This window comes from Schistocerca piceifrons, chromosome 3 (assembly GCF_021461385.2).
Source record: "Schistocerca piceifrons isolate TAMUIC-IGC-003096 chromosome 3, iqSchPice1.1, whole genome shotgun sequence".
NCBI classification, from domain to species: Eukaryota; Metazoa; Arthropoda; class Insecta; order Orthoptera; family Acrididae; genus Schistocerca; species Schistocerca piceifrons.
The window spans coordinates 852,317,213-852,338,843 of NC_060140.1; the positions used below are offsets into that span (position 1 = coordinate 852,317,213).

Genomic DNA, 21,631 nt, shown 5'->3' on the forward strand with positions numbered 1-21,631 from the left:
TGCCCGATTAAGGTATCTGACATTCCATGCTCCGATCCGTAGAACGCCAGTTTTTTTTTTCTCCTGATAACGACGTCCTCTTGAGTAGTCCCCGCCCGGACATCCGAATGGGGGACTATTTTACCTCCGGAATATTTTACCCAAGAGGACGCCATCATCATTAACCATACGGTAAAGCTGCATCCCCTTGGGAGAAATTACACCTGTAGTTTCCCCTTGCTTTCAACCGTTCGCAGTACCAGCACAGCAAGGCCGTATTGGTTAGTGTTACAAGGCCAGATCAGTCAATAATCCAGACTGTTGCCCCTGCAACTACTGAAAAGGCTGCTGCCCCTCTTCAGGAACCACACGTTTGTCTGGCTTCTCAACAGATACCCCTCCTTTGTGGTTACACCTACAGTACAGCTATCTGTATCGCTGAGGCACGCAAGCCTCCCCACCAACGGCAAGGTCCATGGTTCAGAAGAGTCATAATAATTGCCCGAAAAATGGAAGTAACAGCCAGATATACATTCAGATTCATAGTCCGTCTCTTCTGTGATCAACCAACAAGCTAAGTTTCCTGTATGGTGTACTAATAAGCCATTATTTATTACTAGCTTAGTTCTGTCTACATTATGGATCCAGGAAGCAGGTTTCAAAATTACTGTGTATGACATGACACCATTAAATTTCATTAAAATTGTTTTATGGTCTCAAAGCCACAAAAAGCAATGCAGTAGGCTTCAGCAAACATACTACACATATATCTGACAGAAAGTGACATCAAACTGTACTCTCACAACACACAATTCCAAAACTGAGAATGGATGTAGTAAGGGCAGAGAGCATTTATAATCCAAAAAAATTAATCATAAAATAAATATAACAGGCACAACAAAGACACTGGAGATGTACTAAAGTACATGTTCACAGCACATAATTTTGCTCTCAACAAATTACGCACGAAGTTATTTAACAGTTTTTCTTTTTTATTACATGGCTTATCTTGAAAGTAATGGATTACTTTGAAATGGAGCAGCATCAAAAAAACAACTCCGAAATACACTTACAATTCTTAACACTTAACAATTTGGGTATGACCTGTAGTTCTTTTGTTCCCTCAATGAGAACTATTTGGTAGTAACAATATTTGATGCCCTATATAACTGCAAGCAATGATTTAGAATATATACATAATTTTATATAATTTTGCAAGTGAAAACATTTGTTAACATCTTATATTCTAGTGATAATCGTATCTCATTACCTCCATTTAATAAAACACATTTCTGACCAGAACATAATTTTGCAGGAACTACAGCCACATCAAATAATTGCATTCTTTAACCACATCTTAAGATGTCACACAGGTGTAATATAAATTAAAAGTTTACAAAATGCAAGAATGCAGCTAGAAATAGACTCATCATTTGAACACATATAAGTAATCTGAAATTTTGACTGTATCATAGTTTATAACATTAATTACAATTTATTCTTGGGAATATATTGTTTAACTTTATCCTATTATGTGCAGAGGAGACATTTCCGCTTTGACATAATTTTTCAGGGTATGTGAGCAATTACAGAAAAAAATGTTCAGGTGATATGCAGTAAATATATACCTGCAAATTAGTCTTTTATCATATTAATACTTCAAGTATAGACATCAACTCCTGCTGATGTTCTCTTCAGTCTTTTAAAGCAATATATTGTTTACACATAATGTGGACCCCTTCAATGAGATGCGTCACAGAAGGACATTGCAACTTAAATGGCAAAGATGTGGCACATGCTTATGACCACTGGGTTCAATACAAACTTTGTGCTGATCACAATATGTAATTTTTATATGATTAAAAGTGTAGCAACAAAGGACAAGGCAGTAGAGCAGCCACAAATGTGGAGGAAATTCTCGATAATTGTGTCTGTTTCATCTCCTTATGCACCAGACATTGTATCTGTAGTGTTTGAATCTGCAACACTTACTTCAGTGTCTAGTGTGGCTTTTCTAAAGAAAACGTCATGCCCTTGATAGATGTAGCAAGATTCATCAAAGTGGAAATGAAGCCCTAAAACAATGTTGAAAGCTGATCCGTCATACCGATGGCAGCCCGTGTAACGGTACTGAGGCTTCTTGTTGAACCGGCAGCCTGCCGACTGCGCTCCTGAAACAACAAAAAAAGTTTTGTGCTGCAACTGATTGACAAACCCCGCTTGTAGTACTGCTTGTCAAAACTGCAACAATATGAAGTAAACAGAAAGCAGTATCAAACTTATGCGGAATACTAAATAGGATATGACACGTGTAAGATTAAAATTACAGACAAATAGCAGTTTGTGCGTGTGTGTGTGTGTGTGTGTGTGTGTGTGAGAGAGAGAGAGAGAGAGAGAGAGAGAGAGAGGAAGGGCAGGGAAAGGTATAAACCTGCTGTCCAAAATGATTTAGTACGAAGTGTGTTTGGTACGGTTTGTAGTGTTGAGTAATTTAAAAATCATAGTGTCCAACCAGATTGTAAACTACTGGCAGTCTCATGCCACTGTTTCAGGATTGCCACAAGTTTCCTCAAGTGAAATTCCCTGATTTTCAGACAAGCCTTAGAATTTTTCCCTAACAAATTTTGAGATCTCAAGGGTAAGTCTTTGCAGCTGCAAATGGTATGTGTGTTTCATTAAGACCCCTGATGTTATTTTAATCCAATAAAAAGAAACACATTTGGTGACAAAAACACACACTTCCTTGGAGTTGCAAGACAGGCTTAAAATATTCCAGAAACAATTCAGAAATAACATCAGAAAAATGTAGGCCTCTTGAAAGAAGTGTATTAGGTGGGGAAGAATTGTGTAAACCAACACTATCGGTGACGCAAATAAAATCCGGTTCAACTATGTTCGTTATTGTCGGTTATTAACCACATTGCCAACATCCATACTTTCTAACACACAAACTAGTTTTTAAGTGCCAAAATGTACTACAACAAATAAAATGTCTATAAAACACCACACTGTACAATGTACTTGTGGTGAGACAGTCGTAATTCCTGAAATCCATTGGCCGTGGCCTCTGTCCTGCCGAGGAGCACCGCAGTCCTGGGTCCTTGCATAAACCATGAAAATCCACTGGGATTATTTCACACACAAACAGACCTGGCCTGCGGGCATATCGGTGAGACTAGATCCAACAGGCAGGGCCTAAACATTAGTGGGAACTGAGTGGCTTCAGATTGGTACGCCTGATCCATTACAGATACCCACAGAAATGGACTGCAGTTTTGGCCTATCGCAAAAATCCAGTCATGTGGCCCACTATTCACGAGCCGCAGACAGCATGGTGATGAAATTAGACCATGGTGATCAATCCATGCAACAAACTTGCACGAATACTCTGAGAATCAATAATAATGAGGATAGGTAGCACCTCACTGTAAAGATGATTGCCAAGCCACAGACAGGCATATAGAAAAGACAATTAAATTTTCAGTCATAGCTTTTTTCATAAAATGAGAGTACACACACAGTCACATAATCACTCTCATACAACTCATCACTCTTCGTGCCTCCTGCCTCTCATCAGCAGCTGCTAGGCTAGTGGCAAGACATGGTGGCAGTACTGACTGCAAGCGGAAGGGCGGGGGAGGGGGGGGGGGGGGTGTAGGTAGGGAAAAGCATGTACTCAGCTGCATCCGCGCAGCGACGATGCATGACACCTCAGCAAACAACCATTTCATCCACTGAGACACAAAAATGAGATTTCTCCAGTTCCCCCCCTCCCAAATTTCCCTGATGTGTTTGAAAGTTCCTGATACTCCCTGATTTCCAGAACCTGTGGCAACCCTGTATTTACAGCAGTTTGACTCCCTTTGATGCTCTTTCATTTGTCAGAGCCTGAACTGGTATTCTGTGAATGCAAATTCTCTTGGCCTTTTCCAGCTTTGGTGGATGTGATGGCCACGGATGCTCTAATGAACTGAGTGCTGAACCCCAAGAGGTTAATTAAACTGAAACTGCCATTCCTGTTTATAGGTTTTCTGAGGCAGTGCTCAATGAGAGGTGATCTGCTTGGTTTTTGCAGTTATGTATGTCACTGATGCTCCTAGCATCTCTTCTCAACTGTTCCAATAGTCTGCCACACATATCTTTCCAGATCTTGTGCGAGCATATGGTAGGTAAGCAATTTTTGGCTTCTCTTCCTCAATCTCAGTCTCTGCTCTTACCTCAGGCGTTCTTGATTCTGACTGCTTCACTTGTTCAATTTGATGACACAAGTACCCACTCCTTTTGAACAATATTCATAAGTGTTGCAATTCTTTCGGGAGGCTCCCCATATCTGAAAGTGGTCAAGCTCTATTAGTACAGAGCACCAAATTTCTTTGTAACAGATGGTGATGAAACTTCCTGGCAGATTAAAACTGTGTGCCCGATCGAGACTCGAACTCGGGACCTTTGCCTTTCGCGGGCAAGTGCTCTACCAACTGAGCTACCGAAGCACGACTCACGCCCGGTACTCACAGCTTTACTTCCGCCAGTACCTCGTCTCCTACCTTCCAAACTTTACAGAAGCTCTCCTGCGAACCTTGCAGAACTAGCACTCCTGAAAGAAAGGATATTGCGGAGACATGGCTTAGCCACAGCCTAGCGGATGTTTCCAGAATGAGATATTCACTCTGCAGCTAGGCTGTGGCTAAGCCATGTCTCCGCAATATCCTTTCTTTCAGGAGTGCTAGTTCTGCAAGGTTCGCAGGAGAGCTTCTGTAAAGTTTGGAAGGTAGGAGACGAGGTACTGGCAGAAGTAAAGCTGTGAGTACCGGGCGTGAGTCGTGCTTCGGTAGCTCAGTTGGTAGAGCACTTGCCCGCGAAAGGCAAAGGTCCTGAGTTCGAGTCTCGGTTGGGCACACAGTTTTAATCTGCCAGGAAGTTTCATATCAGTGCACACTCCGCTGCAGAGGGAAAATCTCATTCTGGAGATGGTGATGACTCAATGCGTGAATATGGAGGTCAGTGTGTGTAGGTTTTCTATATACACTGTGACCCAGGGATTTGCCCATTCTTCTCTTACCTAACGTGTAAAGTGCAAGCTCTGAAAAAGAACTCCACTATAAACAGCGGCATGAGACTGACAACAGTTCACAATCTGTTTGGTACCCAGGCAGCAAGTACTCGAAACAGCAAGCTCACAGTACCTGAAGAAGGAAGCTCAGTCAGTTGCCAAAGTATTGTGCATAAAATCAAAACAACTCAGGAGAACACCTGGAAGGACACTATTAATCAATGGTGCAGAGAAAACTTAAGGATCCACCACTTCGCTCTACAGGTAGATGATGTTCCAGAACACACGAGTTGGATAAGCTCCACCAAAAAAATGGCTGACTTCTAAGTATGTTGACCTTCCTAACAAGGTGTCAAGATGAACGAGTTGTACCTATGTTGGTTAAAGTCAAACCTCACATTAACATGCCAGTGGCAAATAGGATTATACATTATGCAAGTCTGGCTATTGCGCGAGAGAAAATTCGTGACACCCGACAAATGCTAGATGTTACTTCTGAAGAGCTTCTTCACCTTCACCTTTACATGTCAACTCAACACTGCACATTCTTGGGAATGCAGCTGGAAACATCTGCATGCCAGGGAGCAAAATTCGATCACTTGTGCAAAAAGCCAAGACAAGATCCAAAGAGCCATACTGTAATTAATCTCACTGACAAACATTTGGACAAGGAAACAAGGATGATCCTTGTTAAGGGGCTCCGGAAAGGCTCAAAATCATGAAAACTTCAATTTTTACTTTTTTGCATTTTCTGAATCTGCAGACTATTGCCTTTTAATAGATATATAATTTATTCAATTCCGAAGACTACAAGTATTTTTAAAAATTTTTTGAAATGTGTTCTACATGGGCGTGACCCACTGTGGCGCTGTTAAACTGCTGTCAAATGGTGTTATTATTAACGTCCGTGTCCATCAGGTACATTTTAGTGATGTGAGATAAAGTATGTGTTGTGGCTAACCTGTGATGGTTCAATATATATCGCTGGTGTGATTGTCGATTGTTTCATGTTTATTTACTCTGTCGTTATCTCGAAAATATTCATAATTAATTCTGTTTCTTGAGTCTCTGTTTTGTTGAAGTATAATAATGAGTAAAAGTAAAGTTATTAGAAATCACCTGAAGGCTTTTAAGAAAAGGAGAAATGTTGGAAAGCCAAAGGTATGTGTTATTACTGTAAACAATAAAGACGATAACCAAGTGAGTGAACCTAACCTCTCAAGTACACCTGCCCATAGCAGTCAAAGTGGGAAAGAAAATGCTTCACAGAAGAAGCTTGGTTCAATGAGTGAAAACTATGAATGTTTTATAGCGAATCGGATGTGAATGAAATATTTGATATGTCGGTTCTCAAAGGAATTTTTTCAAACTGTGTAAGATGTATTCATTGTAGTGAAGTTGGTCTGGAACTCTCCATAATAAAGCACGTAGGACTTGCTAGTGAAATACAACTGAAATGTGATAAGTGTTCATACATGACCACCTTTTGGAACAGTGTTGCAGTAACTGCAACTGAAGAAAATGGTAGCAAAATCTACGAACACAACAACGAGCGATGCTTGCTTTAGACAAGGAACGCCTTCGGGCTGCAGACAGGGCTGTAAAGAGTCTAGAAATACATGCAAGAGTAAACAGGAGGAGGAACAAGAGGAAGCTGGAGGAGGAGTTTGCAGAGGATGAAGATAATCCATCCTATGGACCTGGAATGCACTAAAAAGTTAATCCAATCTTTGTCACTCGATTCCCAAAACTTTTATTTTCTCATACTAATTACATGTTTTCTAAGGATCTTCCAAACATATTTGTTTCAAACTTTCAGTAAATGTTACACAGTACATTCTGCATAATTTAACACAGCCTTTTTCCAAAAAACTGTATATTTTTGAATATATAAATAAAAAATTGCAAAAAAATGTTGTGAATTTTCATTACAATTGAAAAAAAATCATCTTTAATAACTGAACTAAAATTTTGTAAAATCCCTGCGTAAGTTGTAGCCCATATTCCAATAAATAATCTGTAAAAAGTTCAACTTCCTACCTCAAATACTTTGTGAGGAAAGATGTAATTTATAAGCGTTATTTTAACATTGGAAGTATAGGGCGTTCCGGAGCCCCTTAAAGGCCTAATTTTACACCCATTCCAAAATATCAGAAAAGTGCAAATAGGACTTGCACTCTGATAATAATAATAATAATTTTGTGTGGCTCACAGGCCTGCTGCAAATCTTTCTACAGGGTGCCACTTCGGCGACTTGCTTGTCCCTAACCTACCCCAGTTATGCAACTGCGAAAAGGGGGCCTAAAATTTAGCACGGAATCTGAAGCAAGTGTTGTTTCTGGCAACTCCTTGCATCATTGAGAAAAGAAGGCTAGGTTAAAATGAAGAAAGATGTCAGCCGTTAGACTGAGGTTCGATCCCGTGATAGACCTCCAGTTTCTGATGAGTGAGTTTGTGAGTATCAAAATATGTGACACACACAAATGGCTGTACCTTTTGATTGCATTGACTTTGAAGCTTGAATTATTTACACTGGCCCAATGGATAGTAGAGCTTAGTATGAGAGACAAATTTCAACTTGATACTGATAACTGTTCCAGAGCAAATAGATGGATAGACAGTTGGCTGGATGGACAGACAGATGGATAACATCAGCAGCAGCAGCAGCAGCAGCACCAGCACCAGCACCAGCACCAGCAACACCTTGCTTCTTATCAAATTTCATGATTCTAGATCAACAAAAAGTACCCTATAGGTTCTTGATGAGTGCAAGTATCAAAATGTGTGACACAAATGGCCATATTTTTTTATCGAATTGATTTAGAAGCTTAAATTTTTTACACAGCCAAGTGAGAGTACACCTTAGTATGTGACATCAATTTTAACTTGATACCTCTTTCCCTTCCTAAGGAAAAGGTCACACTGACTAAGAGATCCTATAAGGGTTCCGTTTTTACCAATTCAGATACAGAACCCAAAAGTGCTATCAATATCAGATTATATTAACTCCATGGAACATGTTGTACGCGGTCATTCAATAAGTCCTTAGAAAATCCAAGTGATTGTGCTCATAATATCAAAACAGTTTGCTGGTAGTAAATGTCAACTGTTGCTAGAGGGGTGGTAAAGGTGCAGCCTTATCCATCACATGGTTTCATTGTCCCAGTAGACTGAAGCAACAAGCTTGTGTTTATTGTGCGACACGGAAAATAGTGAGTTTTGAGCCGTGATTGACCACTTCTATTAAAAAGGCTTAATGCCAAAAACAAATCAGAGCTGAGTTAGATGAAGTTCATGGCACCTCTGCTCCTGTATTTGCAACTATTTACAATTGGGTAAATGAGTTGGAATGTGGCCTTACATCCACATTAGATGAACCGTGTTCAGGTATCTGGTGGAATTGACCACCCTCAAAATGACTGACAAATTACGTGATGTGGTTTAGAGTGACTGACAAATCAAAGTATGAGAAGTAGTTGAACTCACAGGCACATTGCAAGAGACACTGTTACAATTTTGCACAAAAAATTGGGTGTGAAAAAAATCTGGGCCACATTTGCTTTCAGCACAAAATAAAGGCAATCGTGCGATCAATGGTGAGGCTGTTTGGGAACTTTTACATCGAAATGCTGCTGTGGTTCTGGCACCTGATACACAGCTGTGGATGAAACACGGATACACAACTATACTACAGAGATTAAAGAACAACCAAAACAGTGGGGTTTTGAAAGCAAACAGGCTCCAAAAAAAGGCAAATATGGTGAAATTGGCTGCAAGGTGATGGCCACAGTTTTTTAGGATGCACGTGGAATCACCTACATCAATTACTTGATGAATGGACAAACACTAACTGGGCATTATTATGCATCATTAACATACTGGTTGAGCGAACATATCACAGAAAGTATCCTCACTGGAAAAAGGAAAGGTCACAGTGCACAGGTACACACCTGTGCAGTTTCGATGCCCAAAATTATGGAATAAAAGACAGAATTATTGCAACAGCCACTGTATTCACTGGAATTGATGCCCAGTGATTTCTTTGTGTCTTCAAACTTGAAAAAATGATCTAACTGTCAACTTTTCACAGTGAACAAGGATGTCATTGCCTAAACAGATGTCTATTTCAAAAATCTTCTGAAATCCTAATTTCTGAATGGCTTCAAAGTTGGAGCAACACTTGGAAAAGTGTACACAGTTAAAATGGGATTATGTTAAGAAAATACAATTCCTGACAATCTGTTTTTCTATCTTTTTCTAAGGACTTAATGGACAACCCTCCTAGATTCTCTCCCACCGGAAGCAGAGAGGTTCCGCACAAAACATTCGCATTCAAGCATCTCCAAAGGAGAAAGAGTAGTACTGAGAAATCTGTAGGACAATGAAACTGCAGTTACACCAGCCGACAAGCACAATGTTATGGTCTTCATGTCAAGTGTGGACTCAATAAAAACATTTTCAGTCTTTTGAATAACATTGCATACAGTCATATAGATGTGGCCCAACAGATAAAGGCGAAAGGGAGATCACAAGTCTTCTCAGTAAGTCAGGCTTGCCACATAACATCATTAAGGATCTTAAAACATCTGCAGCATCACTAAGGCACAAAAGGAAAGAATTTCCCTAAGATCAATAGTTCGTCATGTTGGCACACCTACACACCGGATTGCAAAATATCTAAAACACATTCTCAGCAAATATGTGGGGAAGTATGAACACCACATCTGCAACTCCACTGACTGTGTACCACCTAAGTCAATTGCATCTCCAAGATAAAGATATTATTGTCAGTTTCAATACAGTCTTCCCATTTATATGAGGGTTTCACTTTTTGATTACTTGGAACTGATCGTGAAAATGTTTGACGACTGTTATACAAAACTTTTCAGTCACATTTTTACATCTAGTTATTTGCTATTTGACAGAAAATTTTATGAACTAACCACTGGCTTGGCAACAAGTAGTTTGTTACCACCCACCATGGTTAACTTATACACGGAACACTTTGAAGAAAAGGCACTGGAATCCACTTAGTTAAAACAACACATTTCTATTGCTATGTGGCAGACATAATCGTAGTGTGGTCACACGAGTGGAAAAAGCTTCAAGAGTTTCAGAAAATTTAAACTCCATCTACCAAAATGTAAACTTCACACTTGAACTTGAGAAAGAAGGCCAAGTACATTTCCTCAATGTGTTAGTTAAGAGAAGAAAGGACAGATCCCTGGGTCACAGTGTATGTATAAAACTTACACACACTGACCTTTATCTCCACAGCTCCAGCAGTCACCCTCAGTCAGATAGAAATTCAGTGCTAATGACTCTGGTCACAGAGCTTGAACACTTTCAGATAAGGAGAACCTAACCCAAGAATTACACCTAAGACTTATGTTCTGAAGGAATGCATACTCATATCATCAAACTGAACAGGCAGTGAAGTCAAAATCAAGAACTTCTGAGGAAGAGGTTGCGGTTGAGACAGAGACCAAGGAAGAGATGCTAAAAATTGTTTATCTACCTTATGCTTGCCCAATGCCTGGAAAGATCAGCAGCCTCCTACAGAAACATGGAATCCAGTGCATTTTGCTTCCTTCAACTAAGATAAAAAATATTCATTGTAATGTTAGATACAATCAATGTCTCCAAAAGCCAGGTGTGTGTGTATTCCATGTGAATGTGGCATGTCTTACATAGGGCAGACTGTAAGGACAGTCGAGGAGGGAAACAAGGAACATCAACGACATACCCAACTAAAACAACCAAGCAAATCAGACACATCATAATTAAGTGGCCTATCACAATACAGAAAATAGAAATTCTAATAAATAACACTTTGGTTCAGGAACTTACTTTATTAAAACCTAACCAGTCATCACATTCACTAGTCTGAAAACACTGGGAGAACTTGTGTTTCAAGAAATATATCAGTGCAAGCTCTGAAAAACAAAGGAGCATCACAGGGCTTGGCAGGTGTCGGGAATCGTACTCTGCTACAAACAGCAGCATGAGTGAAACAGTAGATCACAGTCTGGTTGGAGTTCAGGGAGCGAGTATACATAACAGCAAAACTCACAGCACCTGAAGGAGCTGGCTGGATCAGCTGTTAAAATATTGTGCGTAGAATGGAAACCACAACTTGGCAGAACATCCAGAAGCACATTATTAACCAATCGTGCTGAGAAAATCTGAGATTGCAGTTTAAAAACAACTTTGGCCCTTTCATTAGTCATTCTTTACATAAGATTTCTGCAAGTTTACATACTTTCTCTAAAAATGTACAACTTGTTGTATGGTACAATTGTTGGTAGTCCTCCGGAATTTGACTCTGAAAAATGGTTCTCACTGCAGCAGCCAACTCATCACTTCTCATGAAGTGTTGTCCTCACAGCGATTCCTTCAGTTTCGAAAAGGGGAAGTGATCTATGGTTACTAGACCCAGTGAACAGGTTGAATGTGGTGAGGTATCAAAGTCTACATGTGAACAAGCATTACCGTTCCTTGAGCAGTACAAGCGGGTGTATTGAAATGCAGGTGTTGCACACTCTTTGCAACCATTATGTTTGATCTCTAGTCAGAGGATTTCAGTAATACTGTAACATGATGACCTGTACCTTTATTATATAGTATGTGACGGTAACTCTTCAACAATCTAGATGGCAGACGGCATAACCTTCTTCGAAAACAAGGCTGTTTCTTTTCCTTCTTCATTGGAGCAAAATCTGGATGTTTCCACTGTATGCTACTTTCATTCATTTCTGAAAGTATATCTGCCTGACAACTTGTTCTATATCATAGAAGGAAGTGTGTGTTTTTTGTTTTATGAAAAAGAAGAGATATTGCAAATAGTTAAGTACGTAATTCAGTTAAAATTAGTTGCAACTTTTGATGCTTGCCTCTCCAGAGAGCACATGACGCCACTGCCCAGGTAACACCAATGGCGAGCCAGTTTTACGCTGCGAGCAGTTTGGTGGGTAAAGCAGCCCTGTTGCCACACTGTGGATAGACACTACAATGTCATGCTGTGCATTAGATGCACCTACACATATTAGCTCTTGTTGTAAAGTGATATTCTCTGGTGCTGAAATGTTCTGCAGTAATCACATATTGAACTAGTGTTTTGTTTGCGTCGCATTAATATAACACAGTGCAGCACATCTGAATAAAAGTGGTTGTCCAAGAACCCGTACACTGGGTGTGAAGATAATGTTGTTCTGCATAATATTCCTCTGAATTTGACAATAGTAATGAGCAATGCGCCATACTAAGTCCGATGTGATAGATAAAGCTTCAACAATGCACGGAGAAAAGTGAATATTTTGTACTGGGTACAAAGAAATGCTCTGTTAATTAAACATGATCATAACTTGTGTAAGGCAGAGTTAACAGAACTTTTGTACAAGCTACAGTCTCTACACTGCTAGGTCGACGAACTGGCTGATGCTAAAGGGCATAGTTTAATCAGGCTTCCTCCATATCATGCTCATTTAAATCCGACTGAGAATATATGAGCCTAGGTGACAAGTAACGTGGCTGAGATATGTATTCATGTAATGCAGTTGAAATTGTGACAGAATCCTAAAACAGTTTTCAGTATCAAAATAAACTTGCAACTTCTTCACTTATACTGTTGCAAAACTCACAGCAAATCTCATTTCACCAGCTATTGATGGTCTTTAAATGTAACATTATTTCACCAAAAAAACTGTAGTTGCTTGAATATCATGTTAGATATAGAGGTTTCGCATATCACTCACATGTCAAAATATTCTCCTCTTTGCACAGTATCATTTGCCAAAAACTTGTTTCGGTATCTCAGACCGTTTATGAGATACGAGAGATTTATTAATATTTTATTCTGGCTTTTTCACTCCTACGTTTGTTTGTGACAGAGCCATTTACGTACATTCCATTTTCTCAACACTGGAGAGAGATAGCGATATCTTTCTAAGTTTAAAGAATAATTCAATATGTTATCTAAATTTCATACGAAGCTATGTATGATCTAACATGCGACAAATGCAAATTGATGGCTACCCATATTTTTTGCTACAAACTAATAATTTGGCACAGTAGTTTCTCTGATATCAAAATATCACATTAACTATGACCATCAATGAAATGATAGGCAGTTCATCATGAAGCTCATGAATAAAGTTATAACGTTTGCAAGAATCAGAGTTTATTCCCGAATAGTTTCTTTAAAATCGTTTGAGAAAGATTATAGATATGCCAGCTTGCACGGCTTGCTGTTCAGGCAGTCAAGCGAGCTCGACAGGTTCCGTGTTCAGCACCCGCTGGCAACTGTGCTACCCAACATTCACTGCGTACCAAACTGTCAAAAGTCGCAACTAATTTTAAATCCACTATAAATCACTATATCTATCTGTTTACATATAAAAACAGATATCTGAAAAGCTCATGTACATCTCCAGCATGACATTATGTTTTTTTCTGAGACACTTTGCTGTAACTGTAAAACTGAACTGTTACACATCCTAGTGAGAGATTGCAATTATGGTACAAGGGACATACAGAAAACTAACTAACTCAACCTGCTCTGAGTAATTATGGTGCACTCAACAGCCATTTATTGTGATCAGATACCTGAAAAACTCATATTCTTTGTCCTCGCACTTTCACAATATTTCCATCTCAGATGCCACGATCCACTCCCTTGAAATGATTGTTACCTAATGAGGGACTTATTGGGTTGGCACTTGTCATGTGAAGGATACTGCCCATTAATTCTGCAATAATATCAATCTCTCTGACAATTGTCTGGATGGTAATGCACTTATCAGACAACACCAAAGCTTCCACCTTTGCACTGATGTGCTGCTTGTTGGTGCTATCTGACCATAAGGCGACGGCCTCCTACACTTTCTCATAGTGTGACATGCTGTCACACATTGGCCCCACACACATTCAACATTTCCCTCACAGATGCAAAAGACACATCACTGGGTACACAGTCACATTACTCAACACAGCAGCCATCTTGTTTCGTTTTGTCACAGCAGCACTGTGTGATGCAAACTGAAGAGAATTGCACGAACAATAGAAAAAGAAATTGCACTTCCAATACACATACATGCACTCAAAATTTCACATCATTTCTAGTCAAATGTACAAGCTTTAGGAAAGGAACTCCCCTTGTACAGCTGCAGTTGGGAAGATTTGCTATTCGCACTTAATAAGGCCCACCCACTGGTGCTGCTCTGGTTGGTGAATCTCTTTCAGGTGAAGATATACACTCAATAAATTGGATACTGAAGTCTAAATTCGTGGCAAGGATCAATGACAGCTGACAACTCAGTAAAACTGCAGAATCTGTGGCACATAGTGTTGCATTCTCTGTGTTGACGTTCATAGTGGGTAAAGCGAGGGTTGACACGTACTTAAAATGACATGGCAGAATGTGATTCTCCGACAATTTCATATGCGCTACGAGGTTACAAGCTAACCACCGAGTGGAAAATCGGGCCAAATTGCAAAAGAACTGCTAAGAATAGGTGAGAATCCTGACTGTAAAGAATACTGCTGCCCAGTTCAGTCGCAGCAATTTTAAGTGTGTTATCAAGACACAAGTTAACCACCAACTCGGAAACAGAGCCACGTTGTGAATAAAATGGTGCACAACATACCACTTGATAAAATCTCTCTGCAAGCAAAAGTTACCGCATTTGTATGCAAATTATATCTCATATACCCAAATTACTGCCTGTGAGACCTGTAAGAGGGCCAATACATATTTAAGTAGCTAATCAGCTTTCAAATCCATAAAAAGCTCAATAAAAGTTAACCCGCTGCTAGGCACATTGTAAAAGAAAATGAACACATCTGTATTTTCCAGTGAAAAGTGTAATTAGCAGCAGTTTGTGTTGGGTACCATTTATCATCCTGCCACTGACTACTACCAAAACGAGTAGAACTGACACCGACAGCACCCACTACAGGCAAGTGCTTTCGATACAATTTAGCCTGCCATTTAACACAGCATTCTTCCACCCTTCTTTCTCACTAATGCATTCAACTGCCAATAAGATGCTTGAACTGCCTCATAGAAAACATACCATGTCATGCATATGTGGCAGCTTGGTGCAGTCATATACAGGAGATTCTGTTAACTCTTAAAATATGTAACCTTAGTCCATTAAATTTCAGGCATGCGGTCAAGCCAACAAAATTTCTTTCACTGATATTTCGTTCGAGTATCGTCTGGCCATCCTCAGAGTGAGTCAGAAGACTGACGACAAGGAGCCAGGTGCGGCTTTATATGCTCCACCGGGTGGTACATGCCTGTGTGTTACAGACCCTGGTCGGGAGCAAAGAGACACACTTACAAATGCGTTGCCTGTGGCAAAGGTGTACAGACATTCGATTCACTTATTGATGTATGTTCAGCGGTGATGAAACCATGACAACCTCTCTACATGTCCTAATTAAAACCATTATTTCCATTCATTAAATTATTGGCTAATCTAATCTCTATAGCTTCCTTGAAGACAGAATCCGAAAAAGGAGAGGTGGATGTTAGAATATTCACATAACTGTAGTTCATGGAATGCCCAGTATCAATACAATGTTTGGCCACAGTTGACTTGTCTCGCTGTGATAAGCGTGTGTATCTCCGTTGTTCCACCCATCTCTCATGAACTGTGCGTGTTGTTTGACCTGTGTATGACTTCCCACAATTTCCACAAGGAATCTGATACACATCCAATTTACAAAGCAATAAATCCTCCTTTACAGAGTCAAGTAAAGCTGTAGTCTTCGTGGGAAGCCAAAAGATCACCTTAACACAGTGTTTCTCAAGAATACAGCCTATCTTCGAGGAGAGAGCACCTACATAGAGCAAAAGTGCACTTGGTCTGAAGGAATTACTATCTTCTTGCCACCACATACCTGCATTCTAGGTTTTACATTGAATGCTCTATGAATTTGTTGTGGAGAAAATCCATTTGCTCTTGAGGTATGTGAGCTCTTCTTACAAATTATCTTTATCGGATATGCAGTGTGCCCTATGAACTAAGGTCTTAAGGATACCTATGGTCTGAAGGGTGATGACAGTTACTGGTATGTAGATATAGATTTTTATTTGTAGACTAGCTATACCCGACGAACTTCGTTTCGCCTCTAAAAATCTTTATATGTTATAGCTGACCCAGCAAACGTTTTTTTGCCATATAAATTATCACTAATCTGTAAGAATAATGCATACATTTAACACAATGTATACCTGGCGAACTTCGTTCCACCTCTGAAAATCCTTATATGTTATAGCTGACCCGGCAGACGTTGTTTTGCCATATAAATTATCTATAGTATATAAGAATGATGTATTCATGTAACACAATAGCTGTTGTTGGGGGGAGCTCATGACACAAACAATGATAATGACGAAAACTGTGTAGGGAGTGAGAAAAGGCTTAGGGAGAAGTCCGGCATTATCGGCCACAATTAGTTCTAGCATTTCTATGGTAGACCACGCGGATTTAACAACTGCAGCCAATACACGGCTCATCCATGAGCATACAAACATAGTGGCAATTTCGTGTTGAAACGAGTTCGCCAGCATTATGAATAAGGCCAAGCGCACACGCATCGATTTTTATCGTAAGTAAAAATATTGTACAATTAAATTCTTTTAGAGGAACAAAGGAGAGCTTAGGAACTTCTTTGTTCCACTAAAAGAATTTGATTGTACAATATATTTCCGTATGATAAAAATTAATGCGTGTGCGCTAGGCCTAAATGTCGGCTTGGCGAATGACGCGTGCTACCTAGTTAAACTTCTCAGTCTAGTTACGTCGATTCAAAGAGGGATATTCTAGCCGCTGCTTTTGGTACATTTTCTTCAATTACCTATCTATTGAATAGTGAAAGACTATCACCGGTAGACATCTGGCAAGGATAACTGATCAAGTGATAATTGATCAGTTATCGACTGGGGTTGAAAATTATTAAATTACTAAAATCGCTATTAAAAAAGAGGGGTTGGTGGTAGAAGGGTGAAAATTTAGGGTTGTGTGTATTTTTTAATGCCACATCATGAAAAATAAAAATAAAAAGTTCTGTCCAAAAAATAATAAAAATTTTTTTGGGGTGGACCACCATTATCACTTAGGGGTATGAAAAATAAGACTGCAACCACTTCTCAGACCTACCAAACATACATGTAAAATTTCATCAGAATCGATTGAGCCATTTCAGAGGAGTATGGCAACTAACACTGTGACACTATAATTTTATATATAAGGATTTACGATAAACGGAATGTCCTAATGTCCCATCAACTTTATACCGAACAACATCTGATACTAGCATGGACAGAATTCAAATGCTCGAGAAATCAATATTATTCATCCATGCCGCATGCCCATACTACACATGTATCCTCCACATACCTTCAGAAGACCGTTGGTTTAAAACTTGCTAAGTCCACTGCCTTGCCTTCGAAGTCTTCTACGAATAAATTAGCTACCAGAAGGGAGAGGGGGCTTCCCATAGCAACTCCTTCAATCTGCTCATAAAATTCGCCATTAAAATGAAAATAAGGTGACATGTTGAAATAAGGCCGTGATGTTCTTATCAAAATGTTGGTCGATAAGAGATAAAAGAGTCCTTTAAAGGTACTTTGGTATGTAGTGATATCACATCAAAACTAACGAGCACATCTGTACTATTTAGCCTGACATTGCTGAGTCTCTGAATAAAATCCATAGAATTATGAATGTGGTGACTACATTTTCCTACCATTGGTTTTAATAAGGAAGCTAAATATTTGGCAGAAAAATATATTGGTGAAACAATAGTGCTCGTTATAGGCCTCATAGACAGAGATTCTAGACACTAATCCTTACCCATCTTGTGAACTTTAGGAGTTGATGGCACATTAGGACACACCGTGTAACGTAAATCTACACATAGAAATCTGTATCTACATGCTGGTAACTGCCTTCACCCTTCACGGAGAATAGGTGTCCTTAAGACCTTAGTGCATAGGGCACACTGTATATCCGATAAAGATAATTTGCAAGAAGAGCTCATACACCTCAAGAGCATTTTTAAAGCAAATGGATTTTCTCCACAACAAATTCATAGAGCACTCAATGTAAAACCTAGAATGCAGGTATGTGGTGGGAAGAAGATAGTAATTCCTTCAGACCAAGTGCACTTTTGCTCTATGTAGGTGCTCTCTCCTCGAAGATAGGCCGTATTCTCGAGAAACACTGTGTTAAGGTGATCTTTTGGTTTCCCACGAAGACTGCTGCTTTACTTGACTCTGTAAAGGAGGATTTACTGTTTTGTAAGGCAGATGTGTATCAGACTCCTTGCAGAAATTGTGGAAAGTCATACATAGGTCAAACAACATGCACAGTTCATGAGAGATGTGTGGAACAGCGGAGATGCACACGCTTATCACAGCCAGACAAGTCAGCTGTGCCCATACATTGTATTGATACAGGGCATTCCATAAACTACAGTGATGTGAAGATTCTAACATCCACCTTTTCCCTTTCAGATTCTGTCTTCAAGGAAGCTATATAGATTAGATTAGCTAATAATATAATAAATAGAGATAATGGTTTTAATTTGGACAAAGCATGGAATCCAGCTCTTGGGATAATTCAACTGCAGAGAAGTCATCATTATGCCATCACCACCGAACATACATCAATAAGCGAATCGAACGTCCATATGCCTTTGCCACAGACGGCACATGTGTAAGCGTATCTCTTTGCTGCCCACCAGCGTCTGTAACTCGCAGGCACGTATAGCTGTGGTGGAGGATATAAGGCCGCACTTGGCACTTTGTCAGTCCTGCGACTCACTCTGAGGATGGCTGGATGATACGCAGCCGAAATATCAGTGAAAGAAATTTTGTTTGCGCGTCTGCACGTCTGAAGTTTAATGGACTATTCATTACACTGTGAAAAGTTGGAAATGCACGTGTATATCCTTAGTTTCAGAAATTTTATAATTACATATTTTGGACATGCTTGTATATGAACTACTGAGTGATAAACCATTAAATGTTTTCTACTTCTTCTAGCATCTTGTTCATGAAATAAGCTATATCCCTTGGTGATGCTTAACTACTGTGAAGCAGGGACGTTTGATAGGACCACTCTTGTTTTCTATATGTACAACTGATTTGATGGATATAATGAGCATCACTATGCAAATGTTCACTGATGATGCTGTAGTATATTGGAAAGTATCATTGTTGAGTGACTATCGAAGGGTACAGGATGTCTCAGACAGATTTTTTATTTTGTGTGGTGAACGACAGCTTGTTCTAAATGTGGGAAAATGTAAGTCAATACAGATGAACAGGAAAAATAATCCTGTAATCTTTGAATACACTATTAGTGGTGTGCTGCTTGAGAGAGTCAAACTGATTGAGTATCCAAGTGTAGGACTGCAAAGTGATATAAATGGAATGAGCACATAAGGACAGAAGTAGGTAAGGTGAATGGTTGACTTTGGTTTATTCGGAGAATTTTAGGGAAGTACAATTCACCTGTGAAGGAGATAGTGTGTAGAACAGTAATGTAACCCATTCTTGAGTACTGCTCAATTGTTTTGGATCCCAAACAAGTCAAGTTCGAGCAAGACATCAACACAATTTGGAGGCAAACTGCTACATTTGTAATCAGCAGGTTCAATCATCACGTATTACGGAACTGCTTTGTGAACTCAAATGGGAATTCTGGAGGAAATATGAGTTCTTTCCGTGAAACACTACTGAGAAAATTTGGAGAACAGCATTTGCAGCTGACTGCAAAATGATTCCACTGGCACCAACATACATTTCATATGAGGACCGCAAAGACAAGATAAGAAAAACTAGGGATCATAAGAAGGCATACATACTGCTGTTTTTCCCTTGCTCTATTTGCGAGTAGAACAGGGAAGGAAATGACTAATAGTGGCATAAGCTATCCTCTGCCATGCACCTTATGGTGGCTTGCAGAGTATGCACAGGCTGTTCACAAGAAGAAAATAGAATTATGAGGGGGGTGCAGGGAGAAGATGAAGCGAGCTCTGCCCAGCGACTTTCAGCACATAGTCTACCAAGGGTGAAGGGCAATCGAAGGGGAGGGAGGAACAATTTATGTTTACATCACGCAGTGCATACTACCTATCAACTGCTAGGTACTGCACTTGTACGACAGTAAAAACTGAGACGAAGGCATAAAAAAAAGCTTACAGGATTCATGAAACCGAAATTGATGGTTTCATGTGGAATAATGGTGTTTGTTGCTACTAATCCCGAATCATTTCCCATGAACACTTCAAAATTAAAAAGAGCCAAAGTAAAACTCGCATTGTGGCAGTAATAGCCATTGCTTTTTCTGTTGTAGTCATGTAATGGATCACAGGAAATTATTTTTGGTTTATCACTCATAATTGACTGCCAATCAGGGTAAACATTTGGATTGTGTAATAATACCTGAGACACTAACCTACAGAACTGCACATGTGGTTTCAGAAGACTCCATGCAAGAGAAACAGAACCAGGAATTCCTGCAATCAGTAACGTTAATTTTACACACAGAAACAAAGTTACAACTCTGAAGTAATTCAGACACAGGGGGAGGCTGCTTCAAAGCACTTCCAAACTGAATAATTTGAATTGAATGTACTTGTTTTTGACAAATATTTATCGTGGTTTCCCAGAATTATCTTTGTAAGATTTCTGAATTCTTTTCACAGTACTGAAGCTTGCTTCTATGTAGCCCTATCAGCCAAGAGAGAAGGTGGGACAAATCTCTACTTTTGCTCTCTCACTCACAACATTCATTTTCTTGCCCCACTCTGTAAAGTACTATCACTTTCCCTACTCTGCTGAGTGGAAAGTGTGTCCAGCACTGCCAGTGATGGCCCAGGAACCACTTTGTCACTCATCAACAGATGTATTAATGTGCAACAAAGCACAACACACACTTCAGAACGACTACATATGCAAAGTTCTGAATTAGATCACTGAGACTGGCAGCAAACAGACAGAAAAAATGAGTGGGCTGAAGTCGACTGACCTCTACCGACTTCCGTCAATTTAGATTAGAGAACCCTCATTCTCTTCTTTGTAAACAAACTGGACACTTGTATCTGGGTGTTCTCAAACAGAATGAATCTTTCACTCCACAATTGTGTGTGCACTGCTTTGAAACTTTTAGAGCTAAGAGGTCAGACCAGTCGGTAACAGCACTGTCTGCCAAAGGCAGGGTTCCAGGCTTGAATCCTACATCAGCACTCAGCACTAACTTTCTACTGAATGCTCCACAAGTAAGAAAATTGGAAAGATTTAAATGCCAGCTCCCCTGTCTCCTATGATGTCCTGTATCCCACATGAAAAATCCATTTATACTTTTATCAAGCATTAATGCTGACAACCCATGAACTGATTATACTAATCACTACATGCCATGGGATTGTACAGTAATTAATTTTGTGTATTGTGGTTCCATCACGTCACGTATCAGTGAGGCAGATTTAGAGAAAACTTTTGAAAGTGTTGCTTAGAAGACAATATTTGAAATTTTGAAGGTAGCAGTGTAAAATACAGAGTGCAAAAGTTACCTACAAATTGTA

The 21,631-nt window shown here is 39.6% G+C and overlaps 1 protein-coding gene across 1 annotated transcript in view; it reads right to left on the reverse strand.

Annotated features, from left to right (window-relative positions):
• Positions 1-671: 671 nt before the first annotated feature.
• LOC124788103 overlaps positions 672-21,631 on the reverse strand; it is a 60,999-nt gene continuing 40,039 nt past the window's right edge. Inside the window, exon 6 of the mRNA XM_047255220.1 lies at positions 672-2,150. Coding sequence (XP_047111176.1) covers positions 1,924-2,150 — 227 coding nt within the window. The 3' untranslated portion in view covers positions 672-1,923. The remainder of the gene's footprint in view (positions 2,151-21,631) is intronic.